Source organism: Macrosteles quadrilineatus, unplaced genomic scaffold, assembly GCF_028750875.1.
Source record: "Macrosteles quadrilineatus isolate MER2022 unplaced genomic scaffold, UCM_ALF_1.0 Scaffold_5__1_contigs__length_97177068, whole genome shotgun sequence".
NCBI classification, from domain to species: domain Eukaryota; kingdom Metazoa; phylum Arthropoda; class Insecta; order Hemiptera; family Cicadellidae; genus Macrosteles; species Macrosteles quadrilineatus.
Window position 1 is genome coordinate 30,108,534 of NW_026542598.1, and position 20,961 is coordinate 30,129,494.

Consider the following 20,961-nt stretch of genomic DNA (forward strand, 5'->3'; position numbering starts at 1 on the left):
TAGTATATATTTACTCTTTTATTGTTGGGAAGAATTCGATATGCTGAGGTAAGATAGTGTATATACGTTGTTTTGGAGCAAACATACTAAAAAATCAAATGTTAATTGTGACAGAGAAAATAATGATTATTGATTAGGTATACAATCTTCCCCATCAAAGGTACAATGTAAATAGTTTGAGTTTCATGAAAAAGTCCTATTTTAACAGAGTAAAAGGAAAAAGTAAATATCATGAGGAAAATGAAAGTTTTATTTACAAAACAAATTAATGTATAAAAGATATAATTTCCAGGTGGTACCATTCTTGTGTTGGCTCTCCCATTGTTCTAAAAAAAATAAAGGTAAATTAAACGAGATTATAAGTCATTTCCTATTTGATGCTTTTATGTTGACGACAAAGTCTGCAAACATGTAAGAACATAAAATTATTGATTTAAATATTCGTGCAACGTTTAAGTCTACAGTAAAAATCGTCAGTTGTAGGATAGTGTTGTGAAGAGAACTCAGAAAAAGATTGTCTAAAATTGGCTAGCAAGGAATTCAAAAAATAGAACTCAGCTAGCCTACCTGAGAAAATTAAAGAGTCCAGAGGCTAACAGATACACAATAAAAGAACACAAAACATAACACTGATTTATTGTTTGGTTTGGATGCAGGACTTGAATCTTCAGAGAGTATCTTGATGAGAAATGTCAGATTAAGTTCAAAATGGAGTGATCTTCAGAGTTGACATTAATGTGGCCACCAAAAAAACTTGACACTAAGATAACATCTATAACAATCTTATTATTTTTTTTAACATCTTAGAGCCACACTCATTGACTTCTTTAAAAAATTCCTCGTTTACCTTGTACTCTTGTATACACAGACAATACATGCTATGGAGCACGTATGTTATCACTCAGTCTGTATCCATCTCCTCATCTTCTTCACTGTCATCGTCGTCGTCGCTGCAACTCTCCTCCGACTCTGAAGATGAGGCGAGCCACTCTTGAGAAGCAACGTCACATGTAACTAGTGTCCTCCACTCATCTAGCTTGTGCAGATCTGAGGGGAAGATATACAATTTTACAGATAGATTTATACATTTGTTTGATTGACAGGTCGTATAACTAAGTAACCCATATTCAAGATTCAAAATTCAAGATCTTTATTTGTCATTAAGCAATACAAGTATTACAATAGACATCGTCAAAGTTTTTTTTTTCTTTTTTTTTCTAATAATACATACAGTTAATTTCCTGTTAGAGTAGGCCTAACAGCAAGAATGCACCAAGTGAGTAGCAATCACTCTTTAAAAAATAACAGTTAAACATAATTAACTCTAAAATAAATAAATTAACAATTTACATGTCAATGATCAAAAATAAAATCTGTAAATATAATAACAATAAAATCTTTAAATATAATAACAATTAAATATATTAATATTAACATTGATGTTCTAAAAACATAGGGAACTAATATCACAGGCCAGATAATCGTCTATGGAATAAAAAACATTTTCCTTAAGCCATTGTTTTATAATAGAAACAAATTGTTTAAAGGGTACAATCCATGCCTTTTTTGGCAATTTATTGAATAGTTGTATCTTCATACATATGTGGCTGCTCTTTGTTTTTTCCAATCTTACAAAAGCTAAATCTAATTGATAGTTATTCCTAGTATAGTACTGATGAGTTTCGTTTCTAGTTGTAAAATTTTTCAAAGACTCCTTAACATCTATTAGAGAACAGTAAATATATAGATTAGGCAAAGTCATTATTTGTAATTCTTTGAATATTGGTTTACAAGACTGTCTTTGTGGTTTATTCTTGATTGCTCTCAGTGCCTTTTTTTGCCATCCAAGAGCAGTCTGTGCACTGCAAGAGTTGCCCCATAAGGTTATACCATATCGTAGATGGGAATGAAAAAAAGCATAGTATGCAGTAATCAGCATATCTGCAGTAACACAGTGTCTTAGTTTTCTGAGAAGACAAACCACTCTGGCCAGTTTCTTACACAATTGCTCTAAGTGACTATCCCAACTTAATCTGCTGTCTAAATATATGCCTAGCAACTTCACAGATTTAATATCCTTATAAATAGAGTAGTTAAGAGTAAAAATTATATTTTCAGTTTTCTGGTTATTTACAATTAAATGATTGGATTGGAACCATTCTTGTGCAACTTGTAAAGCCTGACCCTCAATTTTTTTAAGTTCCTTTACATCTTTATGGCTGTTTAGGAGTGTTGTATCATCTGCATAAAGAACAGAGGTACAAGGAATATTGAAAGAGAAATCATTAACTGCAATGATAAATAGTAGTGGCCCAAGCACTGACCCCTGGGGTACACCATTTTCAATTTTCTTAAAGCTAGATTTGTCTTTGCCCTGGATTACCATTTGCTCTCTGTCACTTAAATAAGAAGCTAACAAATTCAACTCTTGGTCCCTTATACCATAGCTGTACAGTTTCTTAATAAGAAGCTCATGTTGCATACAGTCAAAAGCTTTTGTTAAATCAATTAGTACTGCGGACGAAAGAAGTTTATTTTCAAAGTTCATTAAAAGTTTACTGACAATACTTTCTACTGATTTGCATGTACTTCTACCTTGCATAAAACCAAACTGTTCATCACAAAATAGATCATTATTGATAAAATATGTATTGAGCTGTGCTTTAATGCAGGTTTCAAAGATCTTACTTAGTATGGGTACAAGAGAGATTGGCCGGTAACTGGATGGGTTTTGTTTCTCACCTTTTTTATAAATTGGCATTACTTTACAAAGTTTAAGTTTTTTAGGGTATATACCCTGATCCATCATTTTATTGAAGAGAAATGTTAATGGCTCTACTATTTCATTAATAATTTCTTTGATAACCCTATTAGAAAAACCATAATAATCTTCACTTCGTGAGGAACTTAAGCTAGTTACACACCTTATTACATCAACAGTATTGATTTTTTGCCACTTGAAAAACTCATTGCCTAAGTTTCTATTTGAGACAAAATTATTAACTAATTCTACTGCACGACTACTAGACATATCACTAACATTGCATTTATTTAATTCATTGACTACATTAACAAAATAAGCATTTAAAGTATTTGAGTCTAAAACTACATCTTGGTTATTTTTTCTGCAATTTGATTCAGCTTTTATCAAACTCCATGCTGCCTTACATTTGTTTGAAGAATTTTCAATATACCTATCATTTGCAATTTTCTTAAAATAACTAATCCTTTTTTTATACATTTTCTTTAATTTCAAATAATCTAGTTTATGGACTCCTTCGTTTGTTGTACCCATAGAACTTCTATACCTGTCATAAAAAGTTGTGACATATATCTTAAACCTCTGTAACTCTGGTGTATACCACTTCAACTTGGGCTTGCCATGATTGTTTATTTTAACTTCCTTAAACCTACAGCTTTCATTTAAAGAATTTGTCAATAATAAATTAAAATGGTTAAACGCTTCATCTACATTGTTAAACTGTGCTAATTGCATCCAATTAATTTGTGACAGTTCATTCCTTAAGTTAGAGAGTGCTCTAGGAGTTGTATCCCTTATTGTTTTAGTTGTGATATTATTGGACTTTGTCCTGTTGACATTCATTTCATTAAATTTTGCAAACACTCCTGCATGATCTGATAAGTGTGGTTCAATTACAGAACAATTTACTTTCTTTCTATCAATGTTGGTTATTATATTATCTAAACACTTATCATCCCTAGTTGGATTTTCATTTAACCAGTAAATGTTATGGGATCGTAATACATTTTGGAAGAAATCTCTTTCTTTTGATTTGATTAATATATTAATGTTAAAATCTGCAGTTATAATATATCTTGAACCAACATATTTTGTATTTAAGTGTAATAAAAAAGTGTCTAGTATTTTAAGAAACTGGTTGATATTTGAATCTGGAGTTCTGTACAAGGTGGATATAATGACATTAATTCCTGGCAAATTAATTGCAGTTACCTCAAAAATATTGTCCTGGTAAAACTGTGTTACATCTAACGCTTGAGCCTCAATGCCTCTCTTATAATATATAGCACTTCCACCACCTCTTGTATGAGAATTATTTCTACCACAAATACTACCTAAGTTATACCCGTAAGGAATGTAAAAAGCAAATTCTTCTTCGAACATCCAATGTTCATTAATAGTTAAAATATCACAGTTAAGATTTGTCAAAAAGGCATCAATTAAGTTTAACTTATTTCTAATAGATTGAACATTACAATGATAAATACTAAGACATTCATTAGATAGACCTAGGGTACGTTGCCTTGCGTTGGTGGAGAGACGTTTCCCGATTGAGACTCAGTGCCTGGTGGGGGAGGTTGTTCATCGTGTGTAGGCCTACTCACTGGACGGTCGTACTCCTTAGCAGCAACCGCCTCAGCTATCCTATCCGCAAGCCATTTCTTTCCCTTGTTGTTGAGATGGAGACCTTGGCGTGTATGCAAATGTCTTTCCGCTTTGCTAGCTTCCACAAAAAATACATTGTTGTGTTTTTGACAAAGTTCTTTGAGCCGTAGGTTGGTTTTTCGTAATTCATTATTCACGCATGACCAATTTGGCAAGTCATATCTCATTGGCAAATCCACAATACACACAGTTTGTTGTTTCCATTTGTCCAAGAAAGTCGATATACCCTCAACACATTCATCTGCTTCATTTCTAGCCACATCGTTTGTACCACAAATGATCACTAGAGCATCTTCTTTTCTAAGATGTTCACCCTCAATATTATTTGTATTTAAAATTTGATTTGTTCGACCACCTGGTCTAATAAATCCTAGTGTTTCATACAGCTTTTGGGATTTTTTTAAGTGCCATGCTAAATCTCTCCCATGGCTGTCAGCGCAAACAAGTATTTTTTTAGTAGAGTGCTTTTTGAGATTTGTAGTATTTGCAGCATCTTTAATAGCCTCATCTTCCATGGCAAGACTTGCAAAGCGATTTTGGGTTTCGATATCTTCATGTACAATTGAGTTACTTGTAAAACTAACTGATGGTTGAGCTAGGACATTTGGCTTATTTATACTTCTAGGTGTAGATTGACTTACTGGAAAAATCTGTTTTGATTTAGAAACATTATTATTGTTTTTTAATGCTGGCCAAACTGGTTTCCTAATAATAGTATTCAAATCCTTGATTTTTTCCTCCAGTGTTATAATGGCCTCTTCTTTTTTTAACACTAGATTTTCAAGCGCTGCCTTTTGAGACTTTAGTTCCTGTATTTCCTTATTTGCCTGATTTAGATCCTCATTCAACGTTTTAATAATTTCAATTTGAGTTTCCAATTCTTGACTTATATCTGCGTTTAACTCGTCTGTTTCTTGATCAATTCCTAAAGTGACATCATGGGACTTGCATGGTTCACATACCCATTTTTTATGACCAGTAGATATTTTATTAAATTCATCTACTGTAAGTGTAGTACATTTAAAGTGGAACCATTTACAACAAATTCCTTTACATAACAAAGCTTTACACTTCCCAACATTCTTACGACAATTTCCACAGGGATATTGTTTTTTATTTACCATTTTTTTTAATGAATAAATTTAATAAATTATACTGATAATCGGATAAATAAATTATTTTGGCTATGTGTTTTAAAAAGGATATACTATTATTACCACTATGATTCAAAAGAGAACCAGTGTCTTATCACTGATAAAGTTCTGGGCCTTTGACCTAGGCTGAGCGCTAGAGGCTTATCAGTTTATGATACACCACCTAGGCAGTTGTGTGGTTATCTCTGATACCTATTGCAGTTTATTTCAGTTTACCTATTTGTGATGTTCATATTGTTGTTTATTACCAGAAAAACTTCTTTTAGTTAATTGTGTATAAAATGCAATGGTAAGTCCACTATGCTTCTAGTTGAATTCATATGTTACTTGCCTGTTCTGTATCATTGTTGTTTTATACAAGTCCTTTAATAGAATTGTGGTTTTATAATTTCTTCACTCTAAATGCTTTTTGACGCTTTTACTCAATAAACAAGTTGTTTTCCATAATGTTTTAAAGCACAATATAGGTTAACTTTGACCAGTACCTTAAAACAGTTTTTTAACAGGTATTAAACACTATTTTTTAAAATTTATCTGTATAAAAAACTTTTGAGCACTATTAAGAAGCACTTTTATTATTTATTTATAGTAAAATAAGTTTAAACCCACTTTAAAGTAACTTTGAAAATGGTAAGCTGCTATGCCTGTCAATTCCAGTTCTTAACCTCCTAGTATTTTAAGAGAGGGTTTTGTGTTAAATTATTCCACCATCATTTTATTTGTTGGACGTTGGATTTATTCAATGACAAAGTGCACTGATGTAAATTAATTATATGTGTGAATTATTTAACGTAAGATAAATAATACTATTACTGAAATGTAGGTGACACTTCATCTGAACCGTCATCAGAACTGTTTGTTTACAAAAAGGAATATAACAACTATCCCGCTGATTGAATCTTCCAACATAACAGTGAGCATCACAAAATAATAGTACCTCTGTAATAGATCCCTGTGAATACAATTATATTTTTGTAACGTCGATCGAACTGTTAGAGCGAGTGAGTGAAATAACTTTAAGTGTCTTCTTATTAACAGCAATCCAGCTTAAATGTCCTTGACGAAGAAGTAATAAGTGGCAAAAATAATAATATTACCATTACATTATTTCACCAATATTAATGAAAAGCTAAGGAATCTGACTGTTAACTGACAAATATTGTTAAACTAATATTGAAATATTGTAATGGGAAATTCGCTAAAAACTTAAAAATTACTGTTACCTGAAAAAAAATACTCTTACCTAAAGCATGAAGGTCACTGAGGGTGAAAGTTCGCTCTCCCTGTTCAAACAGTCCTCCGTACATATACAGGGTGCCATGTTTGACTGCCAGACCACAGTTCATTCGAGGTCGAGGGTGTGTCGGGGTGGCACCACTGCTTTCTGCAACAGCTGATGTGTTGGCATCACTGGAGGTCAAGGCTGGACCAACTGTCATAGTGAACACTCCGTCGTCTGACACCTTCTGCACTTCTGGTGTTTCCTATCCGAGGATAAGACACATTCAAGCTTTTGGTAAGTTTTAGGCCACACATTTTAGGAATAGTTGTAGAGCGTGGTGCTTGTGTCCACGAGTTCCCTGGTTCAAATACAACCAATCACCAATGGCTGTTATCTACGTGATAATGCTGCAGCGCTAGCATTATGAATAGTTTATTGGTGTAACTGCAAAATGGACACAAGTGCAGACAGCTGAAAACTTATAACTGATTCTATTCTCGGAAACAATACAGCGCAGGTGGTCAGCAGGCGTCGCAACTCTGTTCCATGGCAACAGCCAAAACCCCTCCACACCACCACTATGACACGTTACTGACTGTTACGGTCATTTCCAATTTGTTGAATTTTTAAATATTTTAGCCTAAAACAGGAAAATTAATTTATTCTTTTACTTGTGTTGTACTGAATTTTACAGTTTTCATTAACTTTTTGGTTAAATTTTGACTTTTGAGAGTTAGATCATTCCTGACTACGGCCGGAACTCAATACTTTTTCACGACCTTTGTAAATCCCCGACTTTCCTAGGATTCCCGACTGGTAGACACCCTTCTTAAATTTAAGGACATGCAGTTTTTATTTACTTCATGGATGATTACTGTATTTAAATTGGTACTTGGGTTTGGGTATTATAGGGAGGCCACATATTTTACAGCGTGCTGTTATGTTAGGTTGCGTTATAGGACTTTCCTTGTTTCGTTATGAATCGAACAATACCCGATGAATCATACTTTCTATATATGATAGAACCTAACCCAACCACCACAGCACGCTGTATAAGGGTGGCCTCCGTGTAACACCAAAGTACCTTTATATTTTATATAAACATAAAGGCGAAACTTACAACTGGTTTATCTTCAATTTCCATTTCTCCTTCAGAACCATCCTCGTCTTCTTCTTCCTCTTTGTCGTTCTCTTTTCTCCGCCTTCTCTTTGGTTTGGAGCCTTCTTTCTTACCAGACAAGGCCACTAGAATTTTTTTTAGCAAAAAATGTTACTTTACCACGGGATTAGCATATATTATAATCCACTAAAAGTGGTCACATTAGTTTAAAACTGTCACTAAATCACAACTCAAATATACTGTAAAAATAGTAGGTAGGGACTACAAAATTATATTATTGTTTGGTATTTAAGTCTCTACATCATTAACCACAAAACAATATAGTTGATGAAAAAATCTTGGTATCCTATAAACTAGAAACATGAAACCATTACTTTACCTGTCCTGAAGACAAGTTTCTCCAAGTCTAGACAGTGTAGATCATTGTAGAATTCACTATCGATGTCGTCGTCTTCATCGTTTTCAACGTCAAACACACCTCCGAACGTGTAAGCTTTACCGCCTGGTGCTCCAGTTAGGGCTACTCCACAACGAGGGGAGTACTTCGCTCCACCAAGCTTCACTTGACTCCATTTCCACTTCTGTCCAGTCGAGTCATGTTCTGGAAACACAATAGGGTGAGTATAGAAAATATAAGTTAGAACTACAGTAGGATCCCTCACAAACAAAGTAAGGGGGGAAGTCGTTTCATAAAACTGAAAATTTCAAATGAAAGAGAGGGCTGTTTTTTAGCATTTTAAGTGATAAAAATAATATAATAACTTAACTGAATGACATGTTAAGGTTACACAACACTTAAATAAAAGGCTAAGGTCTAATTTACCAAAACAAGTATCGGTAAATTAGATCGGCATGTACATGTCGATCAATTTTACATTTCAATACAATAAACACAGTTTCTAGCAAATAAATCATGCCATCGCTTTCAAATTCCGATGTTATTCTTATGTAGGATAAGTAAACTGTTGTAGTTTGCTTGTTTATGAACATATTTTGATCAAATTTGGAAAATTAATTTATTTCATAAAAAACTATTAACACAAAAGAAAACTTTTTTACCCTCCCTGTTACAGCAAACCTAAGTAACTAATGCTATTTAAATACGAAATACATGTGATATTTTTAAGGAGACATATTAAATGTAAATCCAATTAGGCAAATGGAAATTCGCATAGTCTGCAGGTTTGCTGCGGCGGGGGTATTTAAATACCTACGCTGAACAACGTTGCCACTTCCAAGTGACAACAGTTTCAGGAAACACAAAATGTTGTATAATGTGGCTTAAGGTCATAATATTAATATTCCAAACCGCATAATTAGGCTAACTTAAAACACTCTTTCATGAACAATCCATTTATCAAGAAATCCTAATCAAATCATAAATCATAAAAATTATAAATCTTTATTGGTCATTAAATAAGAAAGTTACAATAGACCTAGTCAACAATGAAAATGGCGTCAAAAAGGGCCTTAGATTACTAAATAGTATCAAGTATATGTTGTAGTTTACACCAAACTATATTTACTTCATTCAATATATTTACATTAACACGTTGTATTCGGCCAATCCCGAATGGGTACAGTGTTCGGGTGCCCGTAGAGTGCGTGCGTGCCCGATCGGGAACGCTCGGCAATGCCTTTCCTATATCTTTTTTTTTTCTAGCATCGGTAGAAGGCAGACCTATACCACGTTAGCGTGTAGTGTGTGACTTGATTTTTCTTGTAGTGTAGGTTGGTAGTAAATTTCCCAGTAAAATTCCTGTCTGGCAAGTTTAAAAATCAACTTGTCCCGTCTTTCTCCCTACAATTGGCAATACAATGGGGCCGGCTTCGTTCCAAGCAGTGCTGCTATCTGTGAGTGTTTAAGGGAATTACGTCGATTCTCATAAAGCAGGACATCACTGCACGTTATTTGCTATTCGTCAGCCCGAAATTTTAAAGTTAATCACCCGGCAATCAGGTTTGTTCGACACTGCGGGCTGCGCAGCACTGGGGCTAGGCCTGCCATTTGATGGTCCGCAGCGAACGTGTTAAAGGATACAACCCTTTTATCACATTTCATATACATCTACTACATAGTTGAATTCATATGATATACGATGATATGATACACTACAATAACTGATTATTTTGCAGAAAACAAAGCGTACTCACTGTCAGGTCCCAATAAGAAGGCATCCATGTGAATTGTTCCTTTATCTTCATCTTTCTTAACTCTCACTTTGCTGTAGCCTCCAAAGACTAGGATTTTGCCATCAGGAGTCGCCACCATTTGACAAGCAGATCTTGGCGCAGGAGGTGTGCCTGATAACATTTTGTAAGTTTTGGAGATTTTTCCATAGCTTTAAATAAAGAAAAAAAATATAATTGAGCGGAGTGAGGCAAAGCTCTTTAGGATCGGCTTCAATGGAATCTTTCTAACACTATCACACAATAACAACTGAACATATTTTAGCCAAACTTACCAAGGTTGTTTGACAAATATTTGGAAGGTTTAAGAAGAAACAATTTCAAATTTTGATAATGCCTATATAATTTAAAAGTAACTCAAAGTTTTTAAATTTTAACATTGGCTTTTAGTGGTTGCCATGATGGCTACAAAATAGCAACGTAAATGTAAAAAAAAACAAAGAATCATAGCATAGGGTATGGTTAAAATCTTGCCAATATACAACCTAAACACAGTACAAAGGATAAACATTCGGATGATGACCACTGATCAAATAATACAGAGAAAGTAGCCTAAGTATTACTTGCCATTTGGACTACCACTGATCGAATAGGTAGCCTACAGTATTTTACAGATTTTATTTATGGTTACATGTCTCTCTCGATGGCACAAGAGATATCGACATAATATTGGAGAGAAAACAGTCTTAACTGGTGATGTTATTGCTTTTTGTTACTGTATTTTTTTACAACCGAATGAGAAGTCTACTAACACTATCCTAAGCCAACAACTGAACCTCATTTCAGTTCTATTTTATTGACAAAAACCTTATATGTATTAGCTGTAAGACTTTGTTTAGTTATAAAACTAGAAAAGAGATAAAGAACATACCAACAGGTTCTATTTTCGTCCATGTACGTGTCTCCAAGTTGAAACTGTAGACATCGTTGAAGTACTTGTATTCCCTGAGGTTGTCATGGAAACCGCCAAACACAAACAGCTGTTTCTTGACACAGATCATACGATGACCACTTCGAGAAGAAGGAGCACCAGGCGCACTGAAATATTCTTAAGTTTATACCAATTTATATAAATTTAAAAATGATCGATAAAGAGAATAACATTTCTTGTGTCTAGATTTTAATTTTACTTAGGCACTTAAAGATGTAGGCATAGGCCTATAATTAATTAACTAAATAAAAAATAAGGTGAATTTAAAACAATGAGGTTGACAGTTCTGATATTTCTTGTGCAAACTTGATAACTTACTTTTACTCAAATGGCATTCCTGCTTAAGTGTATTTTTTAAATTTAATGAGAGTTGGTCTACAAGACTGGTGCGTAAGAGATAATTTAACCAATGATTGGATAAGGGTTAACTAGTCTCTAAACTCTGTAAAAAGTAAACAAAAATTCTAAATTGTATAGACTTTCCCAGCTATTCCAAGCAAGTTTCCAAACACAATTTATGTGGGTTGAAACATAAGTCATAGGCAAATCACTAAAAATCAGCTAAAGAAGCAGCCTAAAAAGAAAGTTTTTTGAGTACCTCCGTATTATACACAGGCCACTTATTTTACAGCGCCTCCTACAAAATATTTTTTTGTAGGACTTTTCTCGTTTCGTTATGAATTTAACGATACCAGATGAGTCATAAAAAATGTATGATAACCCATCCTAACATAAACGCCACGCAGCGCGCTGTATAAAGGTGGCCTCCGCATAATACAAAAATACAATTTTTTTTTTAAGAAAGTTTTTTTAAAAATCCATAACCAACCCTACACTCACTTGACCTGCTCCCAGAGATGAGTGGCGAAGTGGAACACCCAGAGATCACGGTAGTGGTAGAACTGTGATTGTGTAGGACTGGCGAACTCTCCGCCGTACACCCACAACTGTCCTCCACCAATAGGCAGAGCCACTGCTTGGTGTGAACATCGTGGCGGGGGGCCAGCCGGGGCCTTCAGCATCGTCCAATCTCCTCGGTTGATATTGTAAATGAACATCTCGTTGTACACGAAAGTCTGAAACAATCCTTATATATAATACGTGAAGGCGATTTCTTGAAAACACTACTCCTCCGTTAATAATGGACGGATTTTTACAAACGACGTGTCAAAATAAAGTATTTTTTGTGTAGACGCCCCCTTTCACCAATTCATGTAATAAAAATCCTCGGGCTTTGCCCCACAGGCCATCAAAGTTGGATTTTCTCCCATAAGATTAACATGGGGGAATTTAAATATTTAATTGGAAACTTTGTCCCCACTAATTTGAGAGAACGGCTGGGCGTAGAAACTTGGTAGAGGTGTCCAAAGAAAGGTCTTGGTCTGTAGATGAGATATCAAAAGAAAAACTAAGCAAAATCCCTTAGGGCTCTGCCCCAGAAGCCTTTAAAGATCCCTCCACAGAGTTGTTTACATTTTGGCCATGTGAATAATACTTTTTAATAAAACAGCTGTTCATTTTTAAATTGTATTTCAAACCACACATATTTATTGGGTTACTGAATTGTACCAAATAAGTATTTGCAATGTTATTTTCTGATTTTAAAATTAATTTTCCTCTTTATCATGTCATGTTTTGCAATATAACGTTCTATTACAAAATCAGTGGAAAATCCTTTGATCACAGAAATTCTTAAATTATTTCTTATTGAACTATCTTATATCTATTGTACGGGTTGGTGTCTGCCTTTTTCACCACTTTTGCCTAAATTTTGTCATATTATTATACACATATCAAATATTCCTGTAGAAATATCTGCTCTTATCGTGTCTAATAAAATCCAAACATAGAAACATTGCCTAAAATGGTACCCATCTTGACAAATTATTTGCACCTGCCTATATTACGGACTTTGGCGCACTGGGTTGGTAACATTATTGAAAATAACACGACATTTTGGCTGTAAAATATGGTACAAAGAGAAAATACTATTTTAGCAGCTACTGTCATGACAGAAAGGTCATATTCCTTTTAAACTAGACCTCGTAATCCTTTATAAGATACGTTGATTTACAATATGTAAACGTCAATATATACGCAACAGCCAATTTACAGTATTTTTTCTTTTTGGAAATGTCCCATTGCTATGTCATTTGCATTATTTGTTGCCAATGAAGCCGCAAGACCATATAAACTAGGAGGTCCCTAACAGTTTAAGAATAAAAGCCAACTTCACTTCAAGTATTCCACTACACCTATCATTCCGTAGAGAGATTATATTGACAACTTTATGTTATTGATAAGGCTGAGACAACTAACTGACATCCCCCATGTCAAGGAATTCCAGCTTTAACAGTAACCCCACAATAAATTTCTCATAACTATGCTAGAGGGTTCATTCATTGGCACAGAAGTACGATATGAACTGACGCGACGTGACAAAGGAAAAATCAAACTTACACTGTAACGGACATACCTCCCTTTGAAGTTAGAACATTTCTTCCCAAAAAATATTTTCTTTTCAAATAAAATCATATTACACTGATGAAATCTCAGAAGTGTTTAACTACAAAAGACCCACCAATACGATTTTAATACTATTTAAAGGTTCTTCCAAAGGAAGAGATATCATATAACATACTAATAATAACTCCGATGAGTCAAATGACGTACGGTATGGGAAATATTTTAATCATTGAATGATCAACCAAATTTGGCAACTAACGCAATTAAAATCATTATTGTTTTCACACTTACTACCCTTTAAACAATGCTAAATGCTCAAAATATGTATATTTCACCCAATTTATCGCAGTTAGATGAATTAACGTAAGCCTTGAAAGTAACCGTCGATTTCGACGGGTTTCCCCTAGTACAAACTATTGGCTGACTGCATATTATTTCCTTAGTAAATTTTCAACTCTAAACCCAGTGTCATGTAGCCGAACGTCCGTTATACATATATCCATACAGGACTAGGTACTTAATACAATCTTTTCTCTGTTACATTGCTTCACTAGCTGTCCTATTTCATCAATATTTACGATTTAGGTGTTATTAATTTTCAAGCTTGTGATTAGTGGAACGATGAATTGTAGGCCTAATTCTAAAAAGGTAATTTCCTTTAGGGCCTTGCCCCTCTTGCGTGTATTTCTAGCGCTTGCTTTCACAAGATTCAGTGATGCTGTTGTACTTTTTTTATAACTTTCTTTTTCAAATGTGAATTGTATTTCAACACGGCTGATCGTTCAGCTGAATGTTTAACCACATTCAGAATGTAAACAAGAGATAAAACAGTTAATGAAATAGTTATTTGTGTAACTAGTGTGCCAAGTAGCACTTAGCTGCAGATGAGAGAAATGTTTACACACAAGCAGCAGGCGAGTGAGGAAAGTTTCTCAAGTACAGCAAAGGCAATTTACACTCGTGTTTCACATTATATTTTTCCTACAAACACTAAACAACACGTTTTAGGTTAGGTTAAATCCAAGTGTTCAACGAAATGGGAAACACTGCAACGGCTGATCAATCTTAGTATCTTTAAGTGTTGCCAACCTATTTCCAAGCATACACGGATTATTATACAGGGAGCATAATAAAAGCACGCTGTATTGTGTTGTTTGGTTAGAATATTGGTGTGCGACAAAAAAAGGAGTGCATCAAAAGTAAGTAAAAGCAGCAATTAGCAACTTTCTATACTAGGCCTATGATCAGTGCTAGAAAGCCCACTTTGTCAGGTGACTGTAGGAAAATGGATTTTGAACAGGCTACTTTTTGATAATTGTAACGTGATCGAGGTAGGTATATTATCTAGTGGAGCTTAACCGCTACAACTCTTCATCATGTAGATATTAAATTAAAACATTAAGTTATTGTAAAGTAGTACTGTGGCTTTATTTATCTTACAACAGCAAACCAGGTGGCCTAACTAACTTAATCTTTGGAAAGTTTTTGAACACAATTAAAATGAGCTATTCACGCATGGGATCTCACTTTCATTTTGTAGAACATATAAAATATATAATAAAAAGATCTAATTGCTGCTACCTTTTTCCTGTTTGGAGCATGTGTGTTTTTTACTAATAAATTGAATCATGTGATTTTTTAAGTAGGCTACACAATGACCGATAGGACATCCTTTTAGCGACAACACAGTTAAAGATCATTGGTTACGTTAATGTATCAGGCCTACTCGAGATTCTTCAATGTACACTGAGTACCCGGTTGAATTCTTACCAATTTAAAACAGTGCTCGTGTATTCATCAGAAACACAAGTAATTTCTACTAAGTTCAGTATGTTAACTAAGAGAGAAGGTCGTTTGGAAATTGTTTACAACGCTTACCTTTTGACCATTGAAATATTCACCACCAAACAATATGAGTTCATCTTTTTCAGGGTGTGCAGTAAATGAAAAATTTGATCTACAAGAAGGAGATGAGACTGATTTTATGACAACTTCTTTTTGTTTCCGTTCTTCTTCATTAATTTGAGCAATAATTTTATCTATCTCATCCTGTAACAGAAAGAAGTGCCAATGCAATACAGATTATTACTAAGCCTAAAGATAATATATAGCCTTGGCTTAGTCACATGCTTTAGGCCTATCAAAACAAGAAAATAAGTTGTTTAACTTAAAACGTTCATTTACACTAGGTGACCGGTGTTTGATTGGACAAGTAACTTAGATGATCATACTCTACATAATAATACTATGACCTCAGTGGTCCTAATAGATGTCACAATGGAGTTTTTTAACACTGTGGATGCGATAAGCTTACTCCCTGGTGTGGATTAACTACCGCACTAGTGAGTACTACGATGATCCGCAGAACTATCATGATTATTAGACCAATTCGTTAATTACAAGGCAAAGATTTCATTTCGGGGGGGGGGGGGGGGGATGACCACCGGGGGATCTGGAGGGTTTATTTTTATATGTATTTGAGCTCTAAAATATGCTCAAGCTAATAGTATTTATGTTAGCTAATAAAATAAAAAATATTTTGGGGGTGGTACATCCCTCCCATTCCCCCCCTGGGACTGCCACTGGTCCCTTAGTTGCCAATAGGTGTTCGGGATATTAATTAACAGCTGTTGTCTAAGGATCATGTCGGTCTGAGTCACTAAGGGCCGCTTTCCCCAAATCAAGTTTAACTCTGATCGTGGTTTAAACTCTAGTTTAACCTTAGATTCACTTTCCCCAAAATAATTTCTCCGTTTAAACTAGGTTTAAGTTAACCCTAGGGGTGAGGCTGGTTTAACTGGCGATCCGTGGGTTAACCCAGGAGAGAAGAATAATAGCTTGATTTTGATTGGCTCTTGGCTGACTTGTTACGTTCGGCAGACGGCAATGGCAAATATATCCTTGTTTGACATTTGTTAAACATAACCTAAAATAAATTGAACTGGAAATAAATTAAGAAATAACAAACCAGAACCTATGTAGACAATTAATTCATGACTATTTCAAATTTAAAGATATAAGGCTACAGATATACAGTAATGGTTATAAGGTTTTTAAATGCGTAGAGTAGGCCTAAATTATTATATTTTCGGTAGGTAGTATCGTACGTAGTTGTGTACAATCGATAGGTTACCTTGTCCACAGCAACGCAACAGTGGTTGGAAAGTTTGCTCATAAGAAGCCTTTTGGTTTGATTTTATTTTAACACGAGTCTTACATTACACAAAAGTAAATATTAAACATTCGGGCCTAACCACTAGTCTATTATTATCATGTGTAAATTAACAACTACTGCAGTACGCCTAAAACTAAATTTAGTTTAGAAACATCGAACGTGTCTAATGCTGAGTAGCCTAGGCCTGCCATTACAAAGGATAGGCTCTAGTTTTTAATCCACAAACATTAATTTTGCATCTTTCCCAACATTTTATTTTCCCATGATTGTAAATGCTTTTATTTGATTTTTGATGCATACAGTAGGCCTACTGTTTAATTAAGTTTGAGCTTAAATAAACACAATAAATGAAATGCTTATAAATTAGCATCAGTACAATTTATTAGCCTGCAAATAAAAATGTTTCTTTTCAATGTCAACAATTGGAGACAATGACACGAAACCTAATACAAATAACCAAAACACTAGAAAATTAATGACAGATATGTCATAGTGGGAACTTAAACAGCATATTGCAGACAAAATTGCATAACAGTGTTGCCAACATTGTTGCTTGCAAAGAAAAGCTAGGTTAAACTAAACTTTCATGACAAAATAGTGGGGAAAGCCATCCTAAGTTTAACCCACAGATTAAAGTTAACCGAGATTAAGTTAAACTTGATTTGGGGAAAGCGGCCCTAACAAGACTACAAAGTTGGTGCCACTCATCCTGCACTCATCTCCATTCATACTTGGTTTAAAATACCTACATTCGTATGGTCACCATTTCAGATTAAAATATTTCCTCCAAGGGGATTTAGGTAGGTAGTTATATAGTAAAATATGTGTTATTGCCGGCCGGCAGTTTCAAAAGTAACCGTATCTCACGCGCCTCTTTCTGGGAACCGATTGAACATTATTTCGCTCACCAACCCCCCTGGCTGCAGTTAAACTATCCTAGTATATTTATCTAAATAAATATATATATATATACTTATGCTAACTATTGTATTATTATATTTATATAATTATTATACTTCATAGAAATTATTGCGATGAGGGTGACCAAGAGTATTATAGTAATTTATTAAAAAACTAGATTTTTACCTGAAAACAATGGTGCAAAAATAGTTCTGCTGTCACAAAAAACTGAATTAACTACCGGTACGATTTTTTAAAGTTTATTACTTCAGTTTGATCGATATATTGATTATTTGATATATTGTTTGGTTAGTTAGGTACGGTTAACCTAACCTTACCTAATTAACCAAATGATATAACTTTAATGAAGCCTATGACATTAGTAAAATTATTGAATCAAAACCAGTTAAATCTCCTAAAAAACCATGGATGTCTTTTAAAATAGTAAAACAGATTAAAGAGCGTGATAAATTATTTAAATTGTACAAAACAAATCCAAACAATAATAATTATAAAGAAAAATATAGGGTAGCAAGGAATAAGGTGGACAAAGAAATCAAAAAAGCAAAACAAAGACACTTCTACAGTTTATTTTACAATAATCAAAATAATATTAAGGAAACCTGGAGTCAGATAAACTCAATTTTAGGTAGGGGCAAAGTGGATAATATTGATGAAAGTATAGTTAAATATCTAGGAAAGCATAAAACAGAACTTGAAATATGTAATGCATTTGCAGATCAATTTACTAGAGGCATATATTCAATAATACATAACTGTCAGCATAAAACACTAGATACCTTAGGACAAAATGAGTGCATAGCATCATTGTATATACCTAAAATTAAGAGAAATGAAGTTGTGAGTTTACTGCAGAGAATGAGAAAAAAAGGACCCGGCCACGATAATATTAGAATGATTGACATACAAAATAATTCGGATGTTTTAATTGATTCTATTGTTTTATTGATAAATACTTCCATTAGAAATTCAAACTTTCCAGACATGCTTAAGATTGCAGTTATAAGACCAATCTATAAATCAAAGAGACATGATGACTATTCAAATTATCGTCCTATATCGATCCTCCCCTCCCTTGGTAAGATATTAGAAAGGTATGTTGCAAATAAACTAATAAAACATCTAGAAGATAATGGAGTGATACATGAAAGTCAATATGCATATCAAAGAAAACGAGGGACAAATGAGCTGTTGTTAGAATTTTCAGACTATGTAAACAGTCAATTGGGCCAGGGAAAGCAAGTATTGGTGATTTTTATTGATTTTAGTAAAGCTTTTGATACCCTAGAACACAAAAAAATTGCAGTGGCTTTAGAAAAAGCAGGAATTAGAGGTCCATGTAAAGACTGGTTTATAAACTATTTGAAAAACAGAAAAATTAAAGTAAGATTAAACGATAAATTTAGTGAAGAAAAAGAACTAGAATACGGTGTACCGCAAGGAAGTATATTAGGGCCTTTGATGTACCTAATTTATGTTAATGAGATGCCAGATGCTATACAATTCTGTAGAACCTTTATGTACGCAGATGATACAGCCCTTGCCATATCCGATAAAAATATAAACGTGGCAAAAACTAAGATTGAAGCAGATTTTTTGAAGCTGACAATGTGGTGCCATGACAATGGATTGATTATAAATGGCAGTAAATCAAAGATTATGCATATTCATTCACCTTCGTACCAATGCACAGAGCTAGCAGTAAAATTTCATTCACACGATTGTCTGCATCGGAAGAGCTATGAAAATATGTGTCAGTGTATGAATTTGGAGTATGTTTTAAGTTATAAATATCTGGGAATCATAATTGACCATAACATGAAATGGGACTTGCACTTGAAACAACTAACTGATAAATTAAGATTATGCTTATTTAAGTTTTACCATATAAGACAATACCTGCCACTAAAAACAATGAAATTGATTTACTCAAGTCTGTGTGAATCATTGCTTAGATATGGTGTAAGGTCATGGGGAGCAGCATCAAACACAGCCATAATGCAACTAAAAACCGTGCAAAGCAGGATAATCAAAACAATGACTAAGCTTGATTCTGCTGATCTGGTTGAAAATCCCATGCTAGGTTATCAATTGGTCAACGTTTTGCCAGTTGATGGGCTGTTTAAGTTTTTAATTACAACAGATTATTATTTTTCAGATGAGTTCAAAAACCTTAATGTTCATAGTTACAACTCAAGGCAAATGTTCTTTATTGTGCCTAGAACAACAAATAAATATTCTAAAAGAACAAGGGAATATTTAGTTCCATTCTTGTTAAACAGTTTACCAGTACAGCTGAGGAATATATGTTACTGTGGAGTTTTAAAGAAGAAGTTAAAGAATTTATATCTAGATCTGAGTTAAAGATAACTGTGTTTCATATTTTATCATTGTTGTTCACTGTTCCAAATGTTTATTATTGTTACTTTTTTAATAGATTATTCACTGTTCAATGTTTCAAATGTTTATTATTGTTACTTTTTTAATAGTTTTAAATTCGTTTATTACTGTTACTTAATTCATTGTTTATTAATAATTGTTAAAATCTGACAACTTTAAATTCTATGATTGGTTTGGCATATTATTGAATTCTTACAGAAAAACAAGGGAAACAAAAGACTGATTGTGTAACAAAGACTGATTGTAAAAAAACACTGTGAAATAACAAAATTAGAATAATTGCTGCAGACAAGCCATATTGGCTTTTGTGGCTTGGAATTGTATGTGTTGTAAATTTGTATTTTTTGGAAATAAATAATAATAAATAATATATATTGATCGAATACCTGATATTTTCATTCAGTTGTTTGTGCCAACAGATATGGAATTCTAAGTTACCCTAAATAATGTATTTTTAAGTACCGAAACAGGCTTACTTCTCCTTTTACTGCTAATTCTTTCTTCATCTTTTGAGAGAGCTTTTTATCAGTTTTTGCTGCAGTTTTTTCGGCACCTTTACCCTTTTTCTTGTCTTTCTTTCCCATAGCAACAACACTTAAAAAGCTTGTAAGAACAATAACAATATGAGTTACTAAGCTCAACTATGAATTGAAATAATCTGCAATATATCGCAATTTACAACAATCATCAATACATTAACAACATAGCCAAGTAAGTATAGTAGGCCTTAAAACCAAGAAAACATTAAACCAACGTGTTTGCCAACCAAACCTAACCTCAACCTCAACTTGTCTTGATAAACAAACACAAACACCTGAGCTGAGAATTGAGAAATGAAATGAACGAAGATTGAAGCAGAAGTACAAGTAGTACCATAGACTAGTAGTACCAACCATACCAATGAATACCAGGGTCACTTCACCACTGAGCTATAATACTCATCGATCTCCATTATT

General features: G+C 33.8%; 1 protein-coding gene across 1 annotated transcript; it reads right to left on the bottom strand.

Moving 5' to 3' along the window:
* Positions 1-229: 229 nt before the first annotated feature.
* On the bottom strand, positions 230-20,749 carry LOC128995330 (kelch domain-containing protein 4-like). Its single transcript, XM_054420316.1, has 10 exons — positions 20,482-20,749; positions 15,388-15,558; positions 11,884-12,119; positions 10,984-11,150; positions 10,077-10,226; positions 8,302-8,523; positions 7,923-8,047; positions 6,824-7,064; positions 848-1,047; positions 230-326 (listed from the first exon to the last, which is right to left on the bottom strand). The coding sequence occupies exons 1-9, from the start codon at positions 20,587-20,589 to the stop codon at positions 902-904; spliced, it is 1,566 nt and encodes a 521-aa protein (XP_054276291.1). The 5' UTR covers positions 20,590-20,749; the 3' UTR covers positions 230-326; positions 848-901.
* Positions 20,750-20,961: the final 212 nt, after the last annotated feature.

What these genes read in the sequence shown, in the direction of transcription:
- LOC128995330 (XM_054420316.1), bottom strand. Translation starts at nt 20,589, where the DNA reads ATGGGAAAGAAAGACAAGAAAAAGGGTAAAGGTGCCGAAAAAACTGCA. An exon ending in AAATTGAAGATAAACCAGTT is followed by an intron (nt 7,065 to 7,922) that starts GTAAGTTTCGCC and finishes ATCCTCGGATAG; the next exon opens with GAAACACCAGAAGTGCAGAA. An exon ending in CAGTGACCTTCATGCTTTAG is followed by an intron (nt 1,048 to 6,823) that starts GTAAGAGTATTT and finishes TCTTCCCCTCAG; the next exon opens with ATCTGCACAAGCTAGATGAG.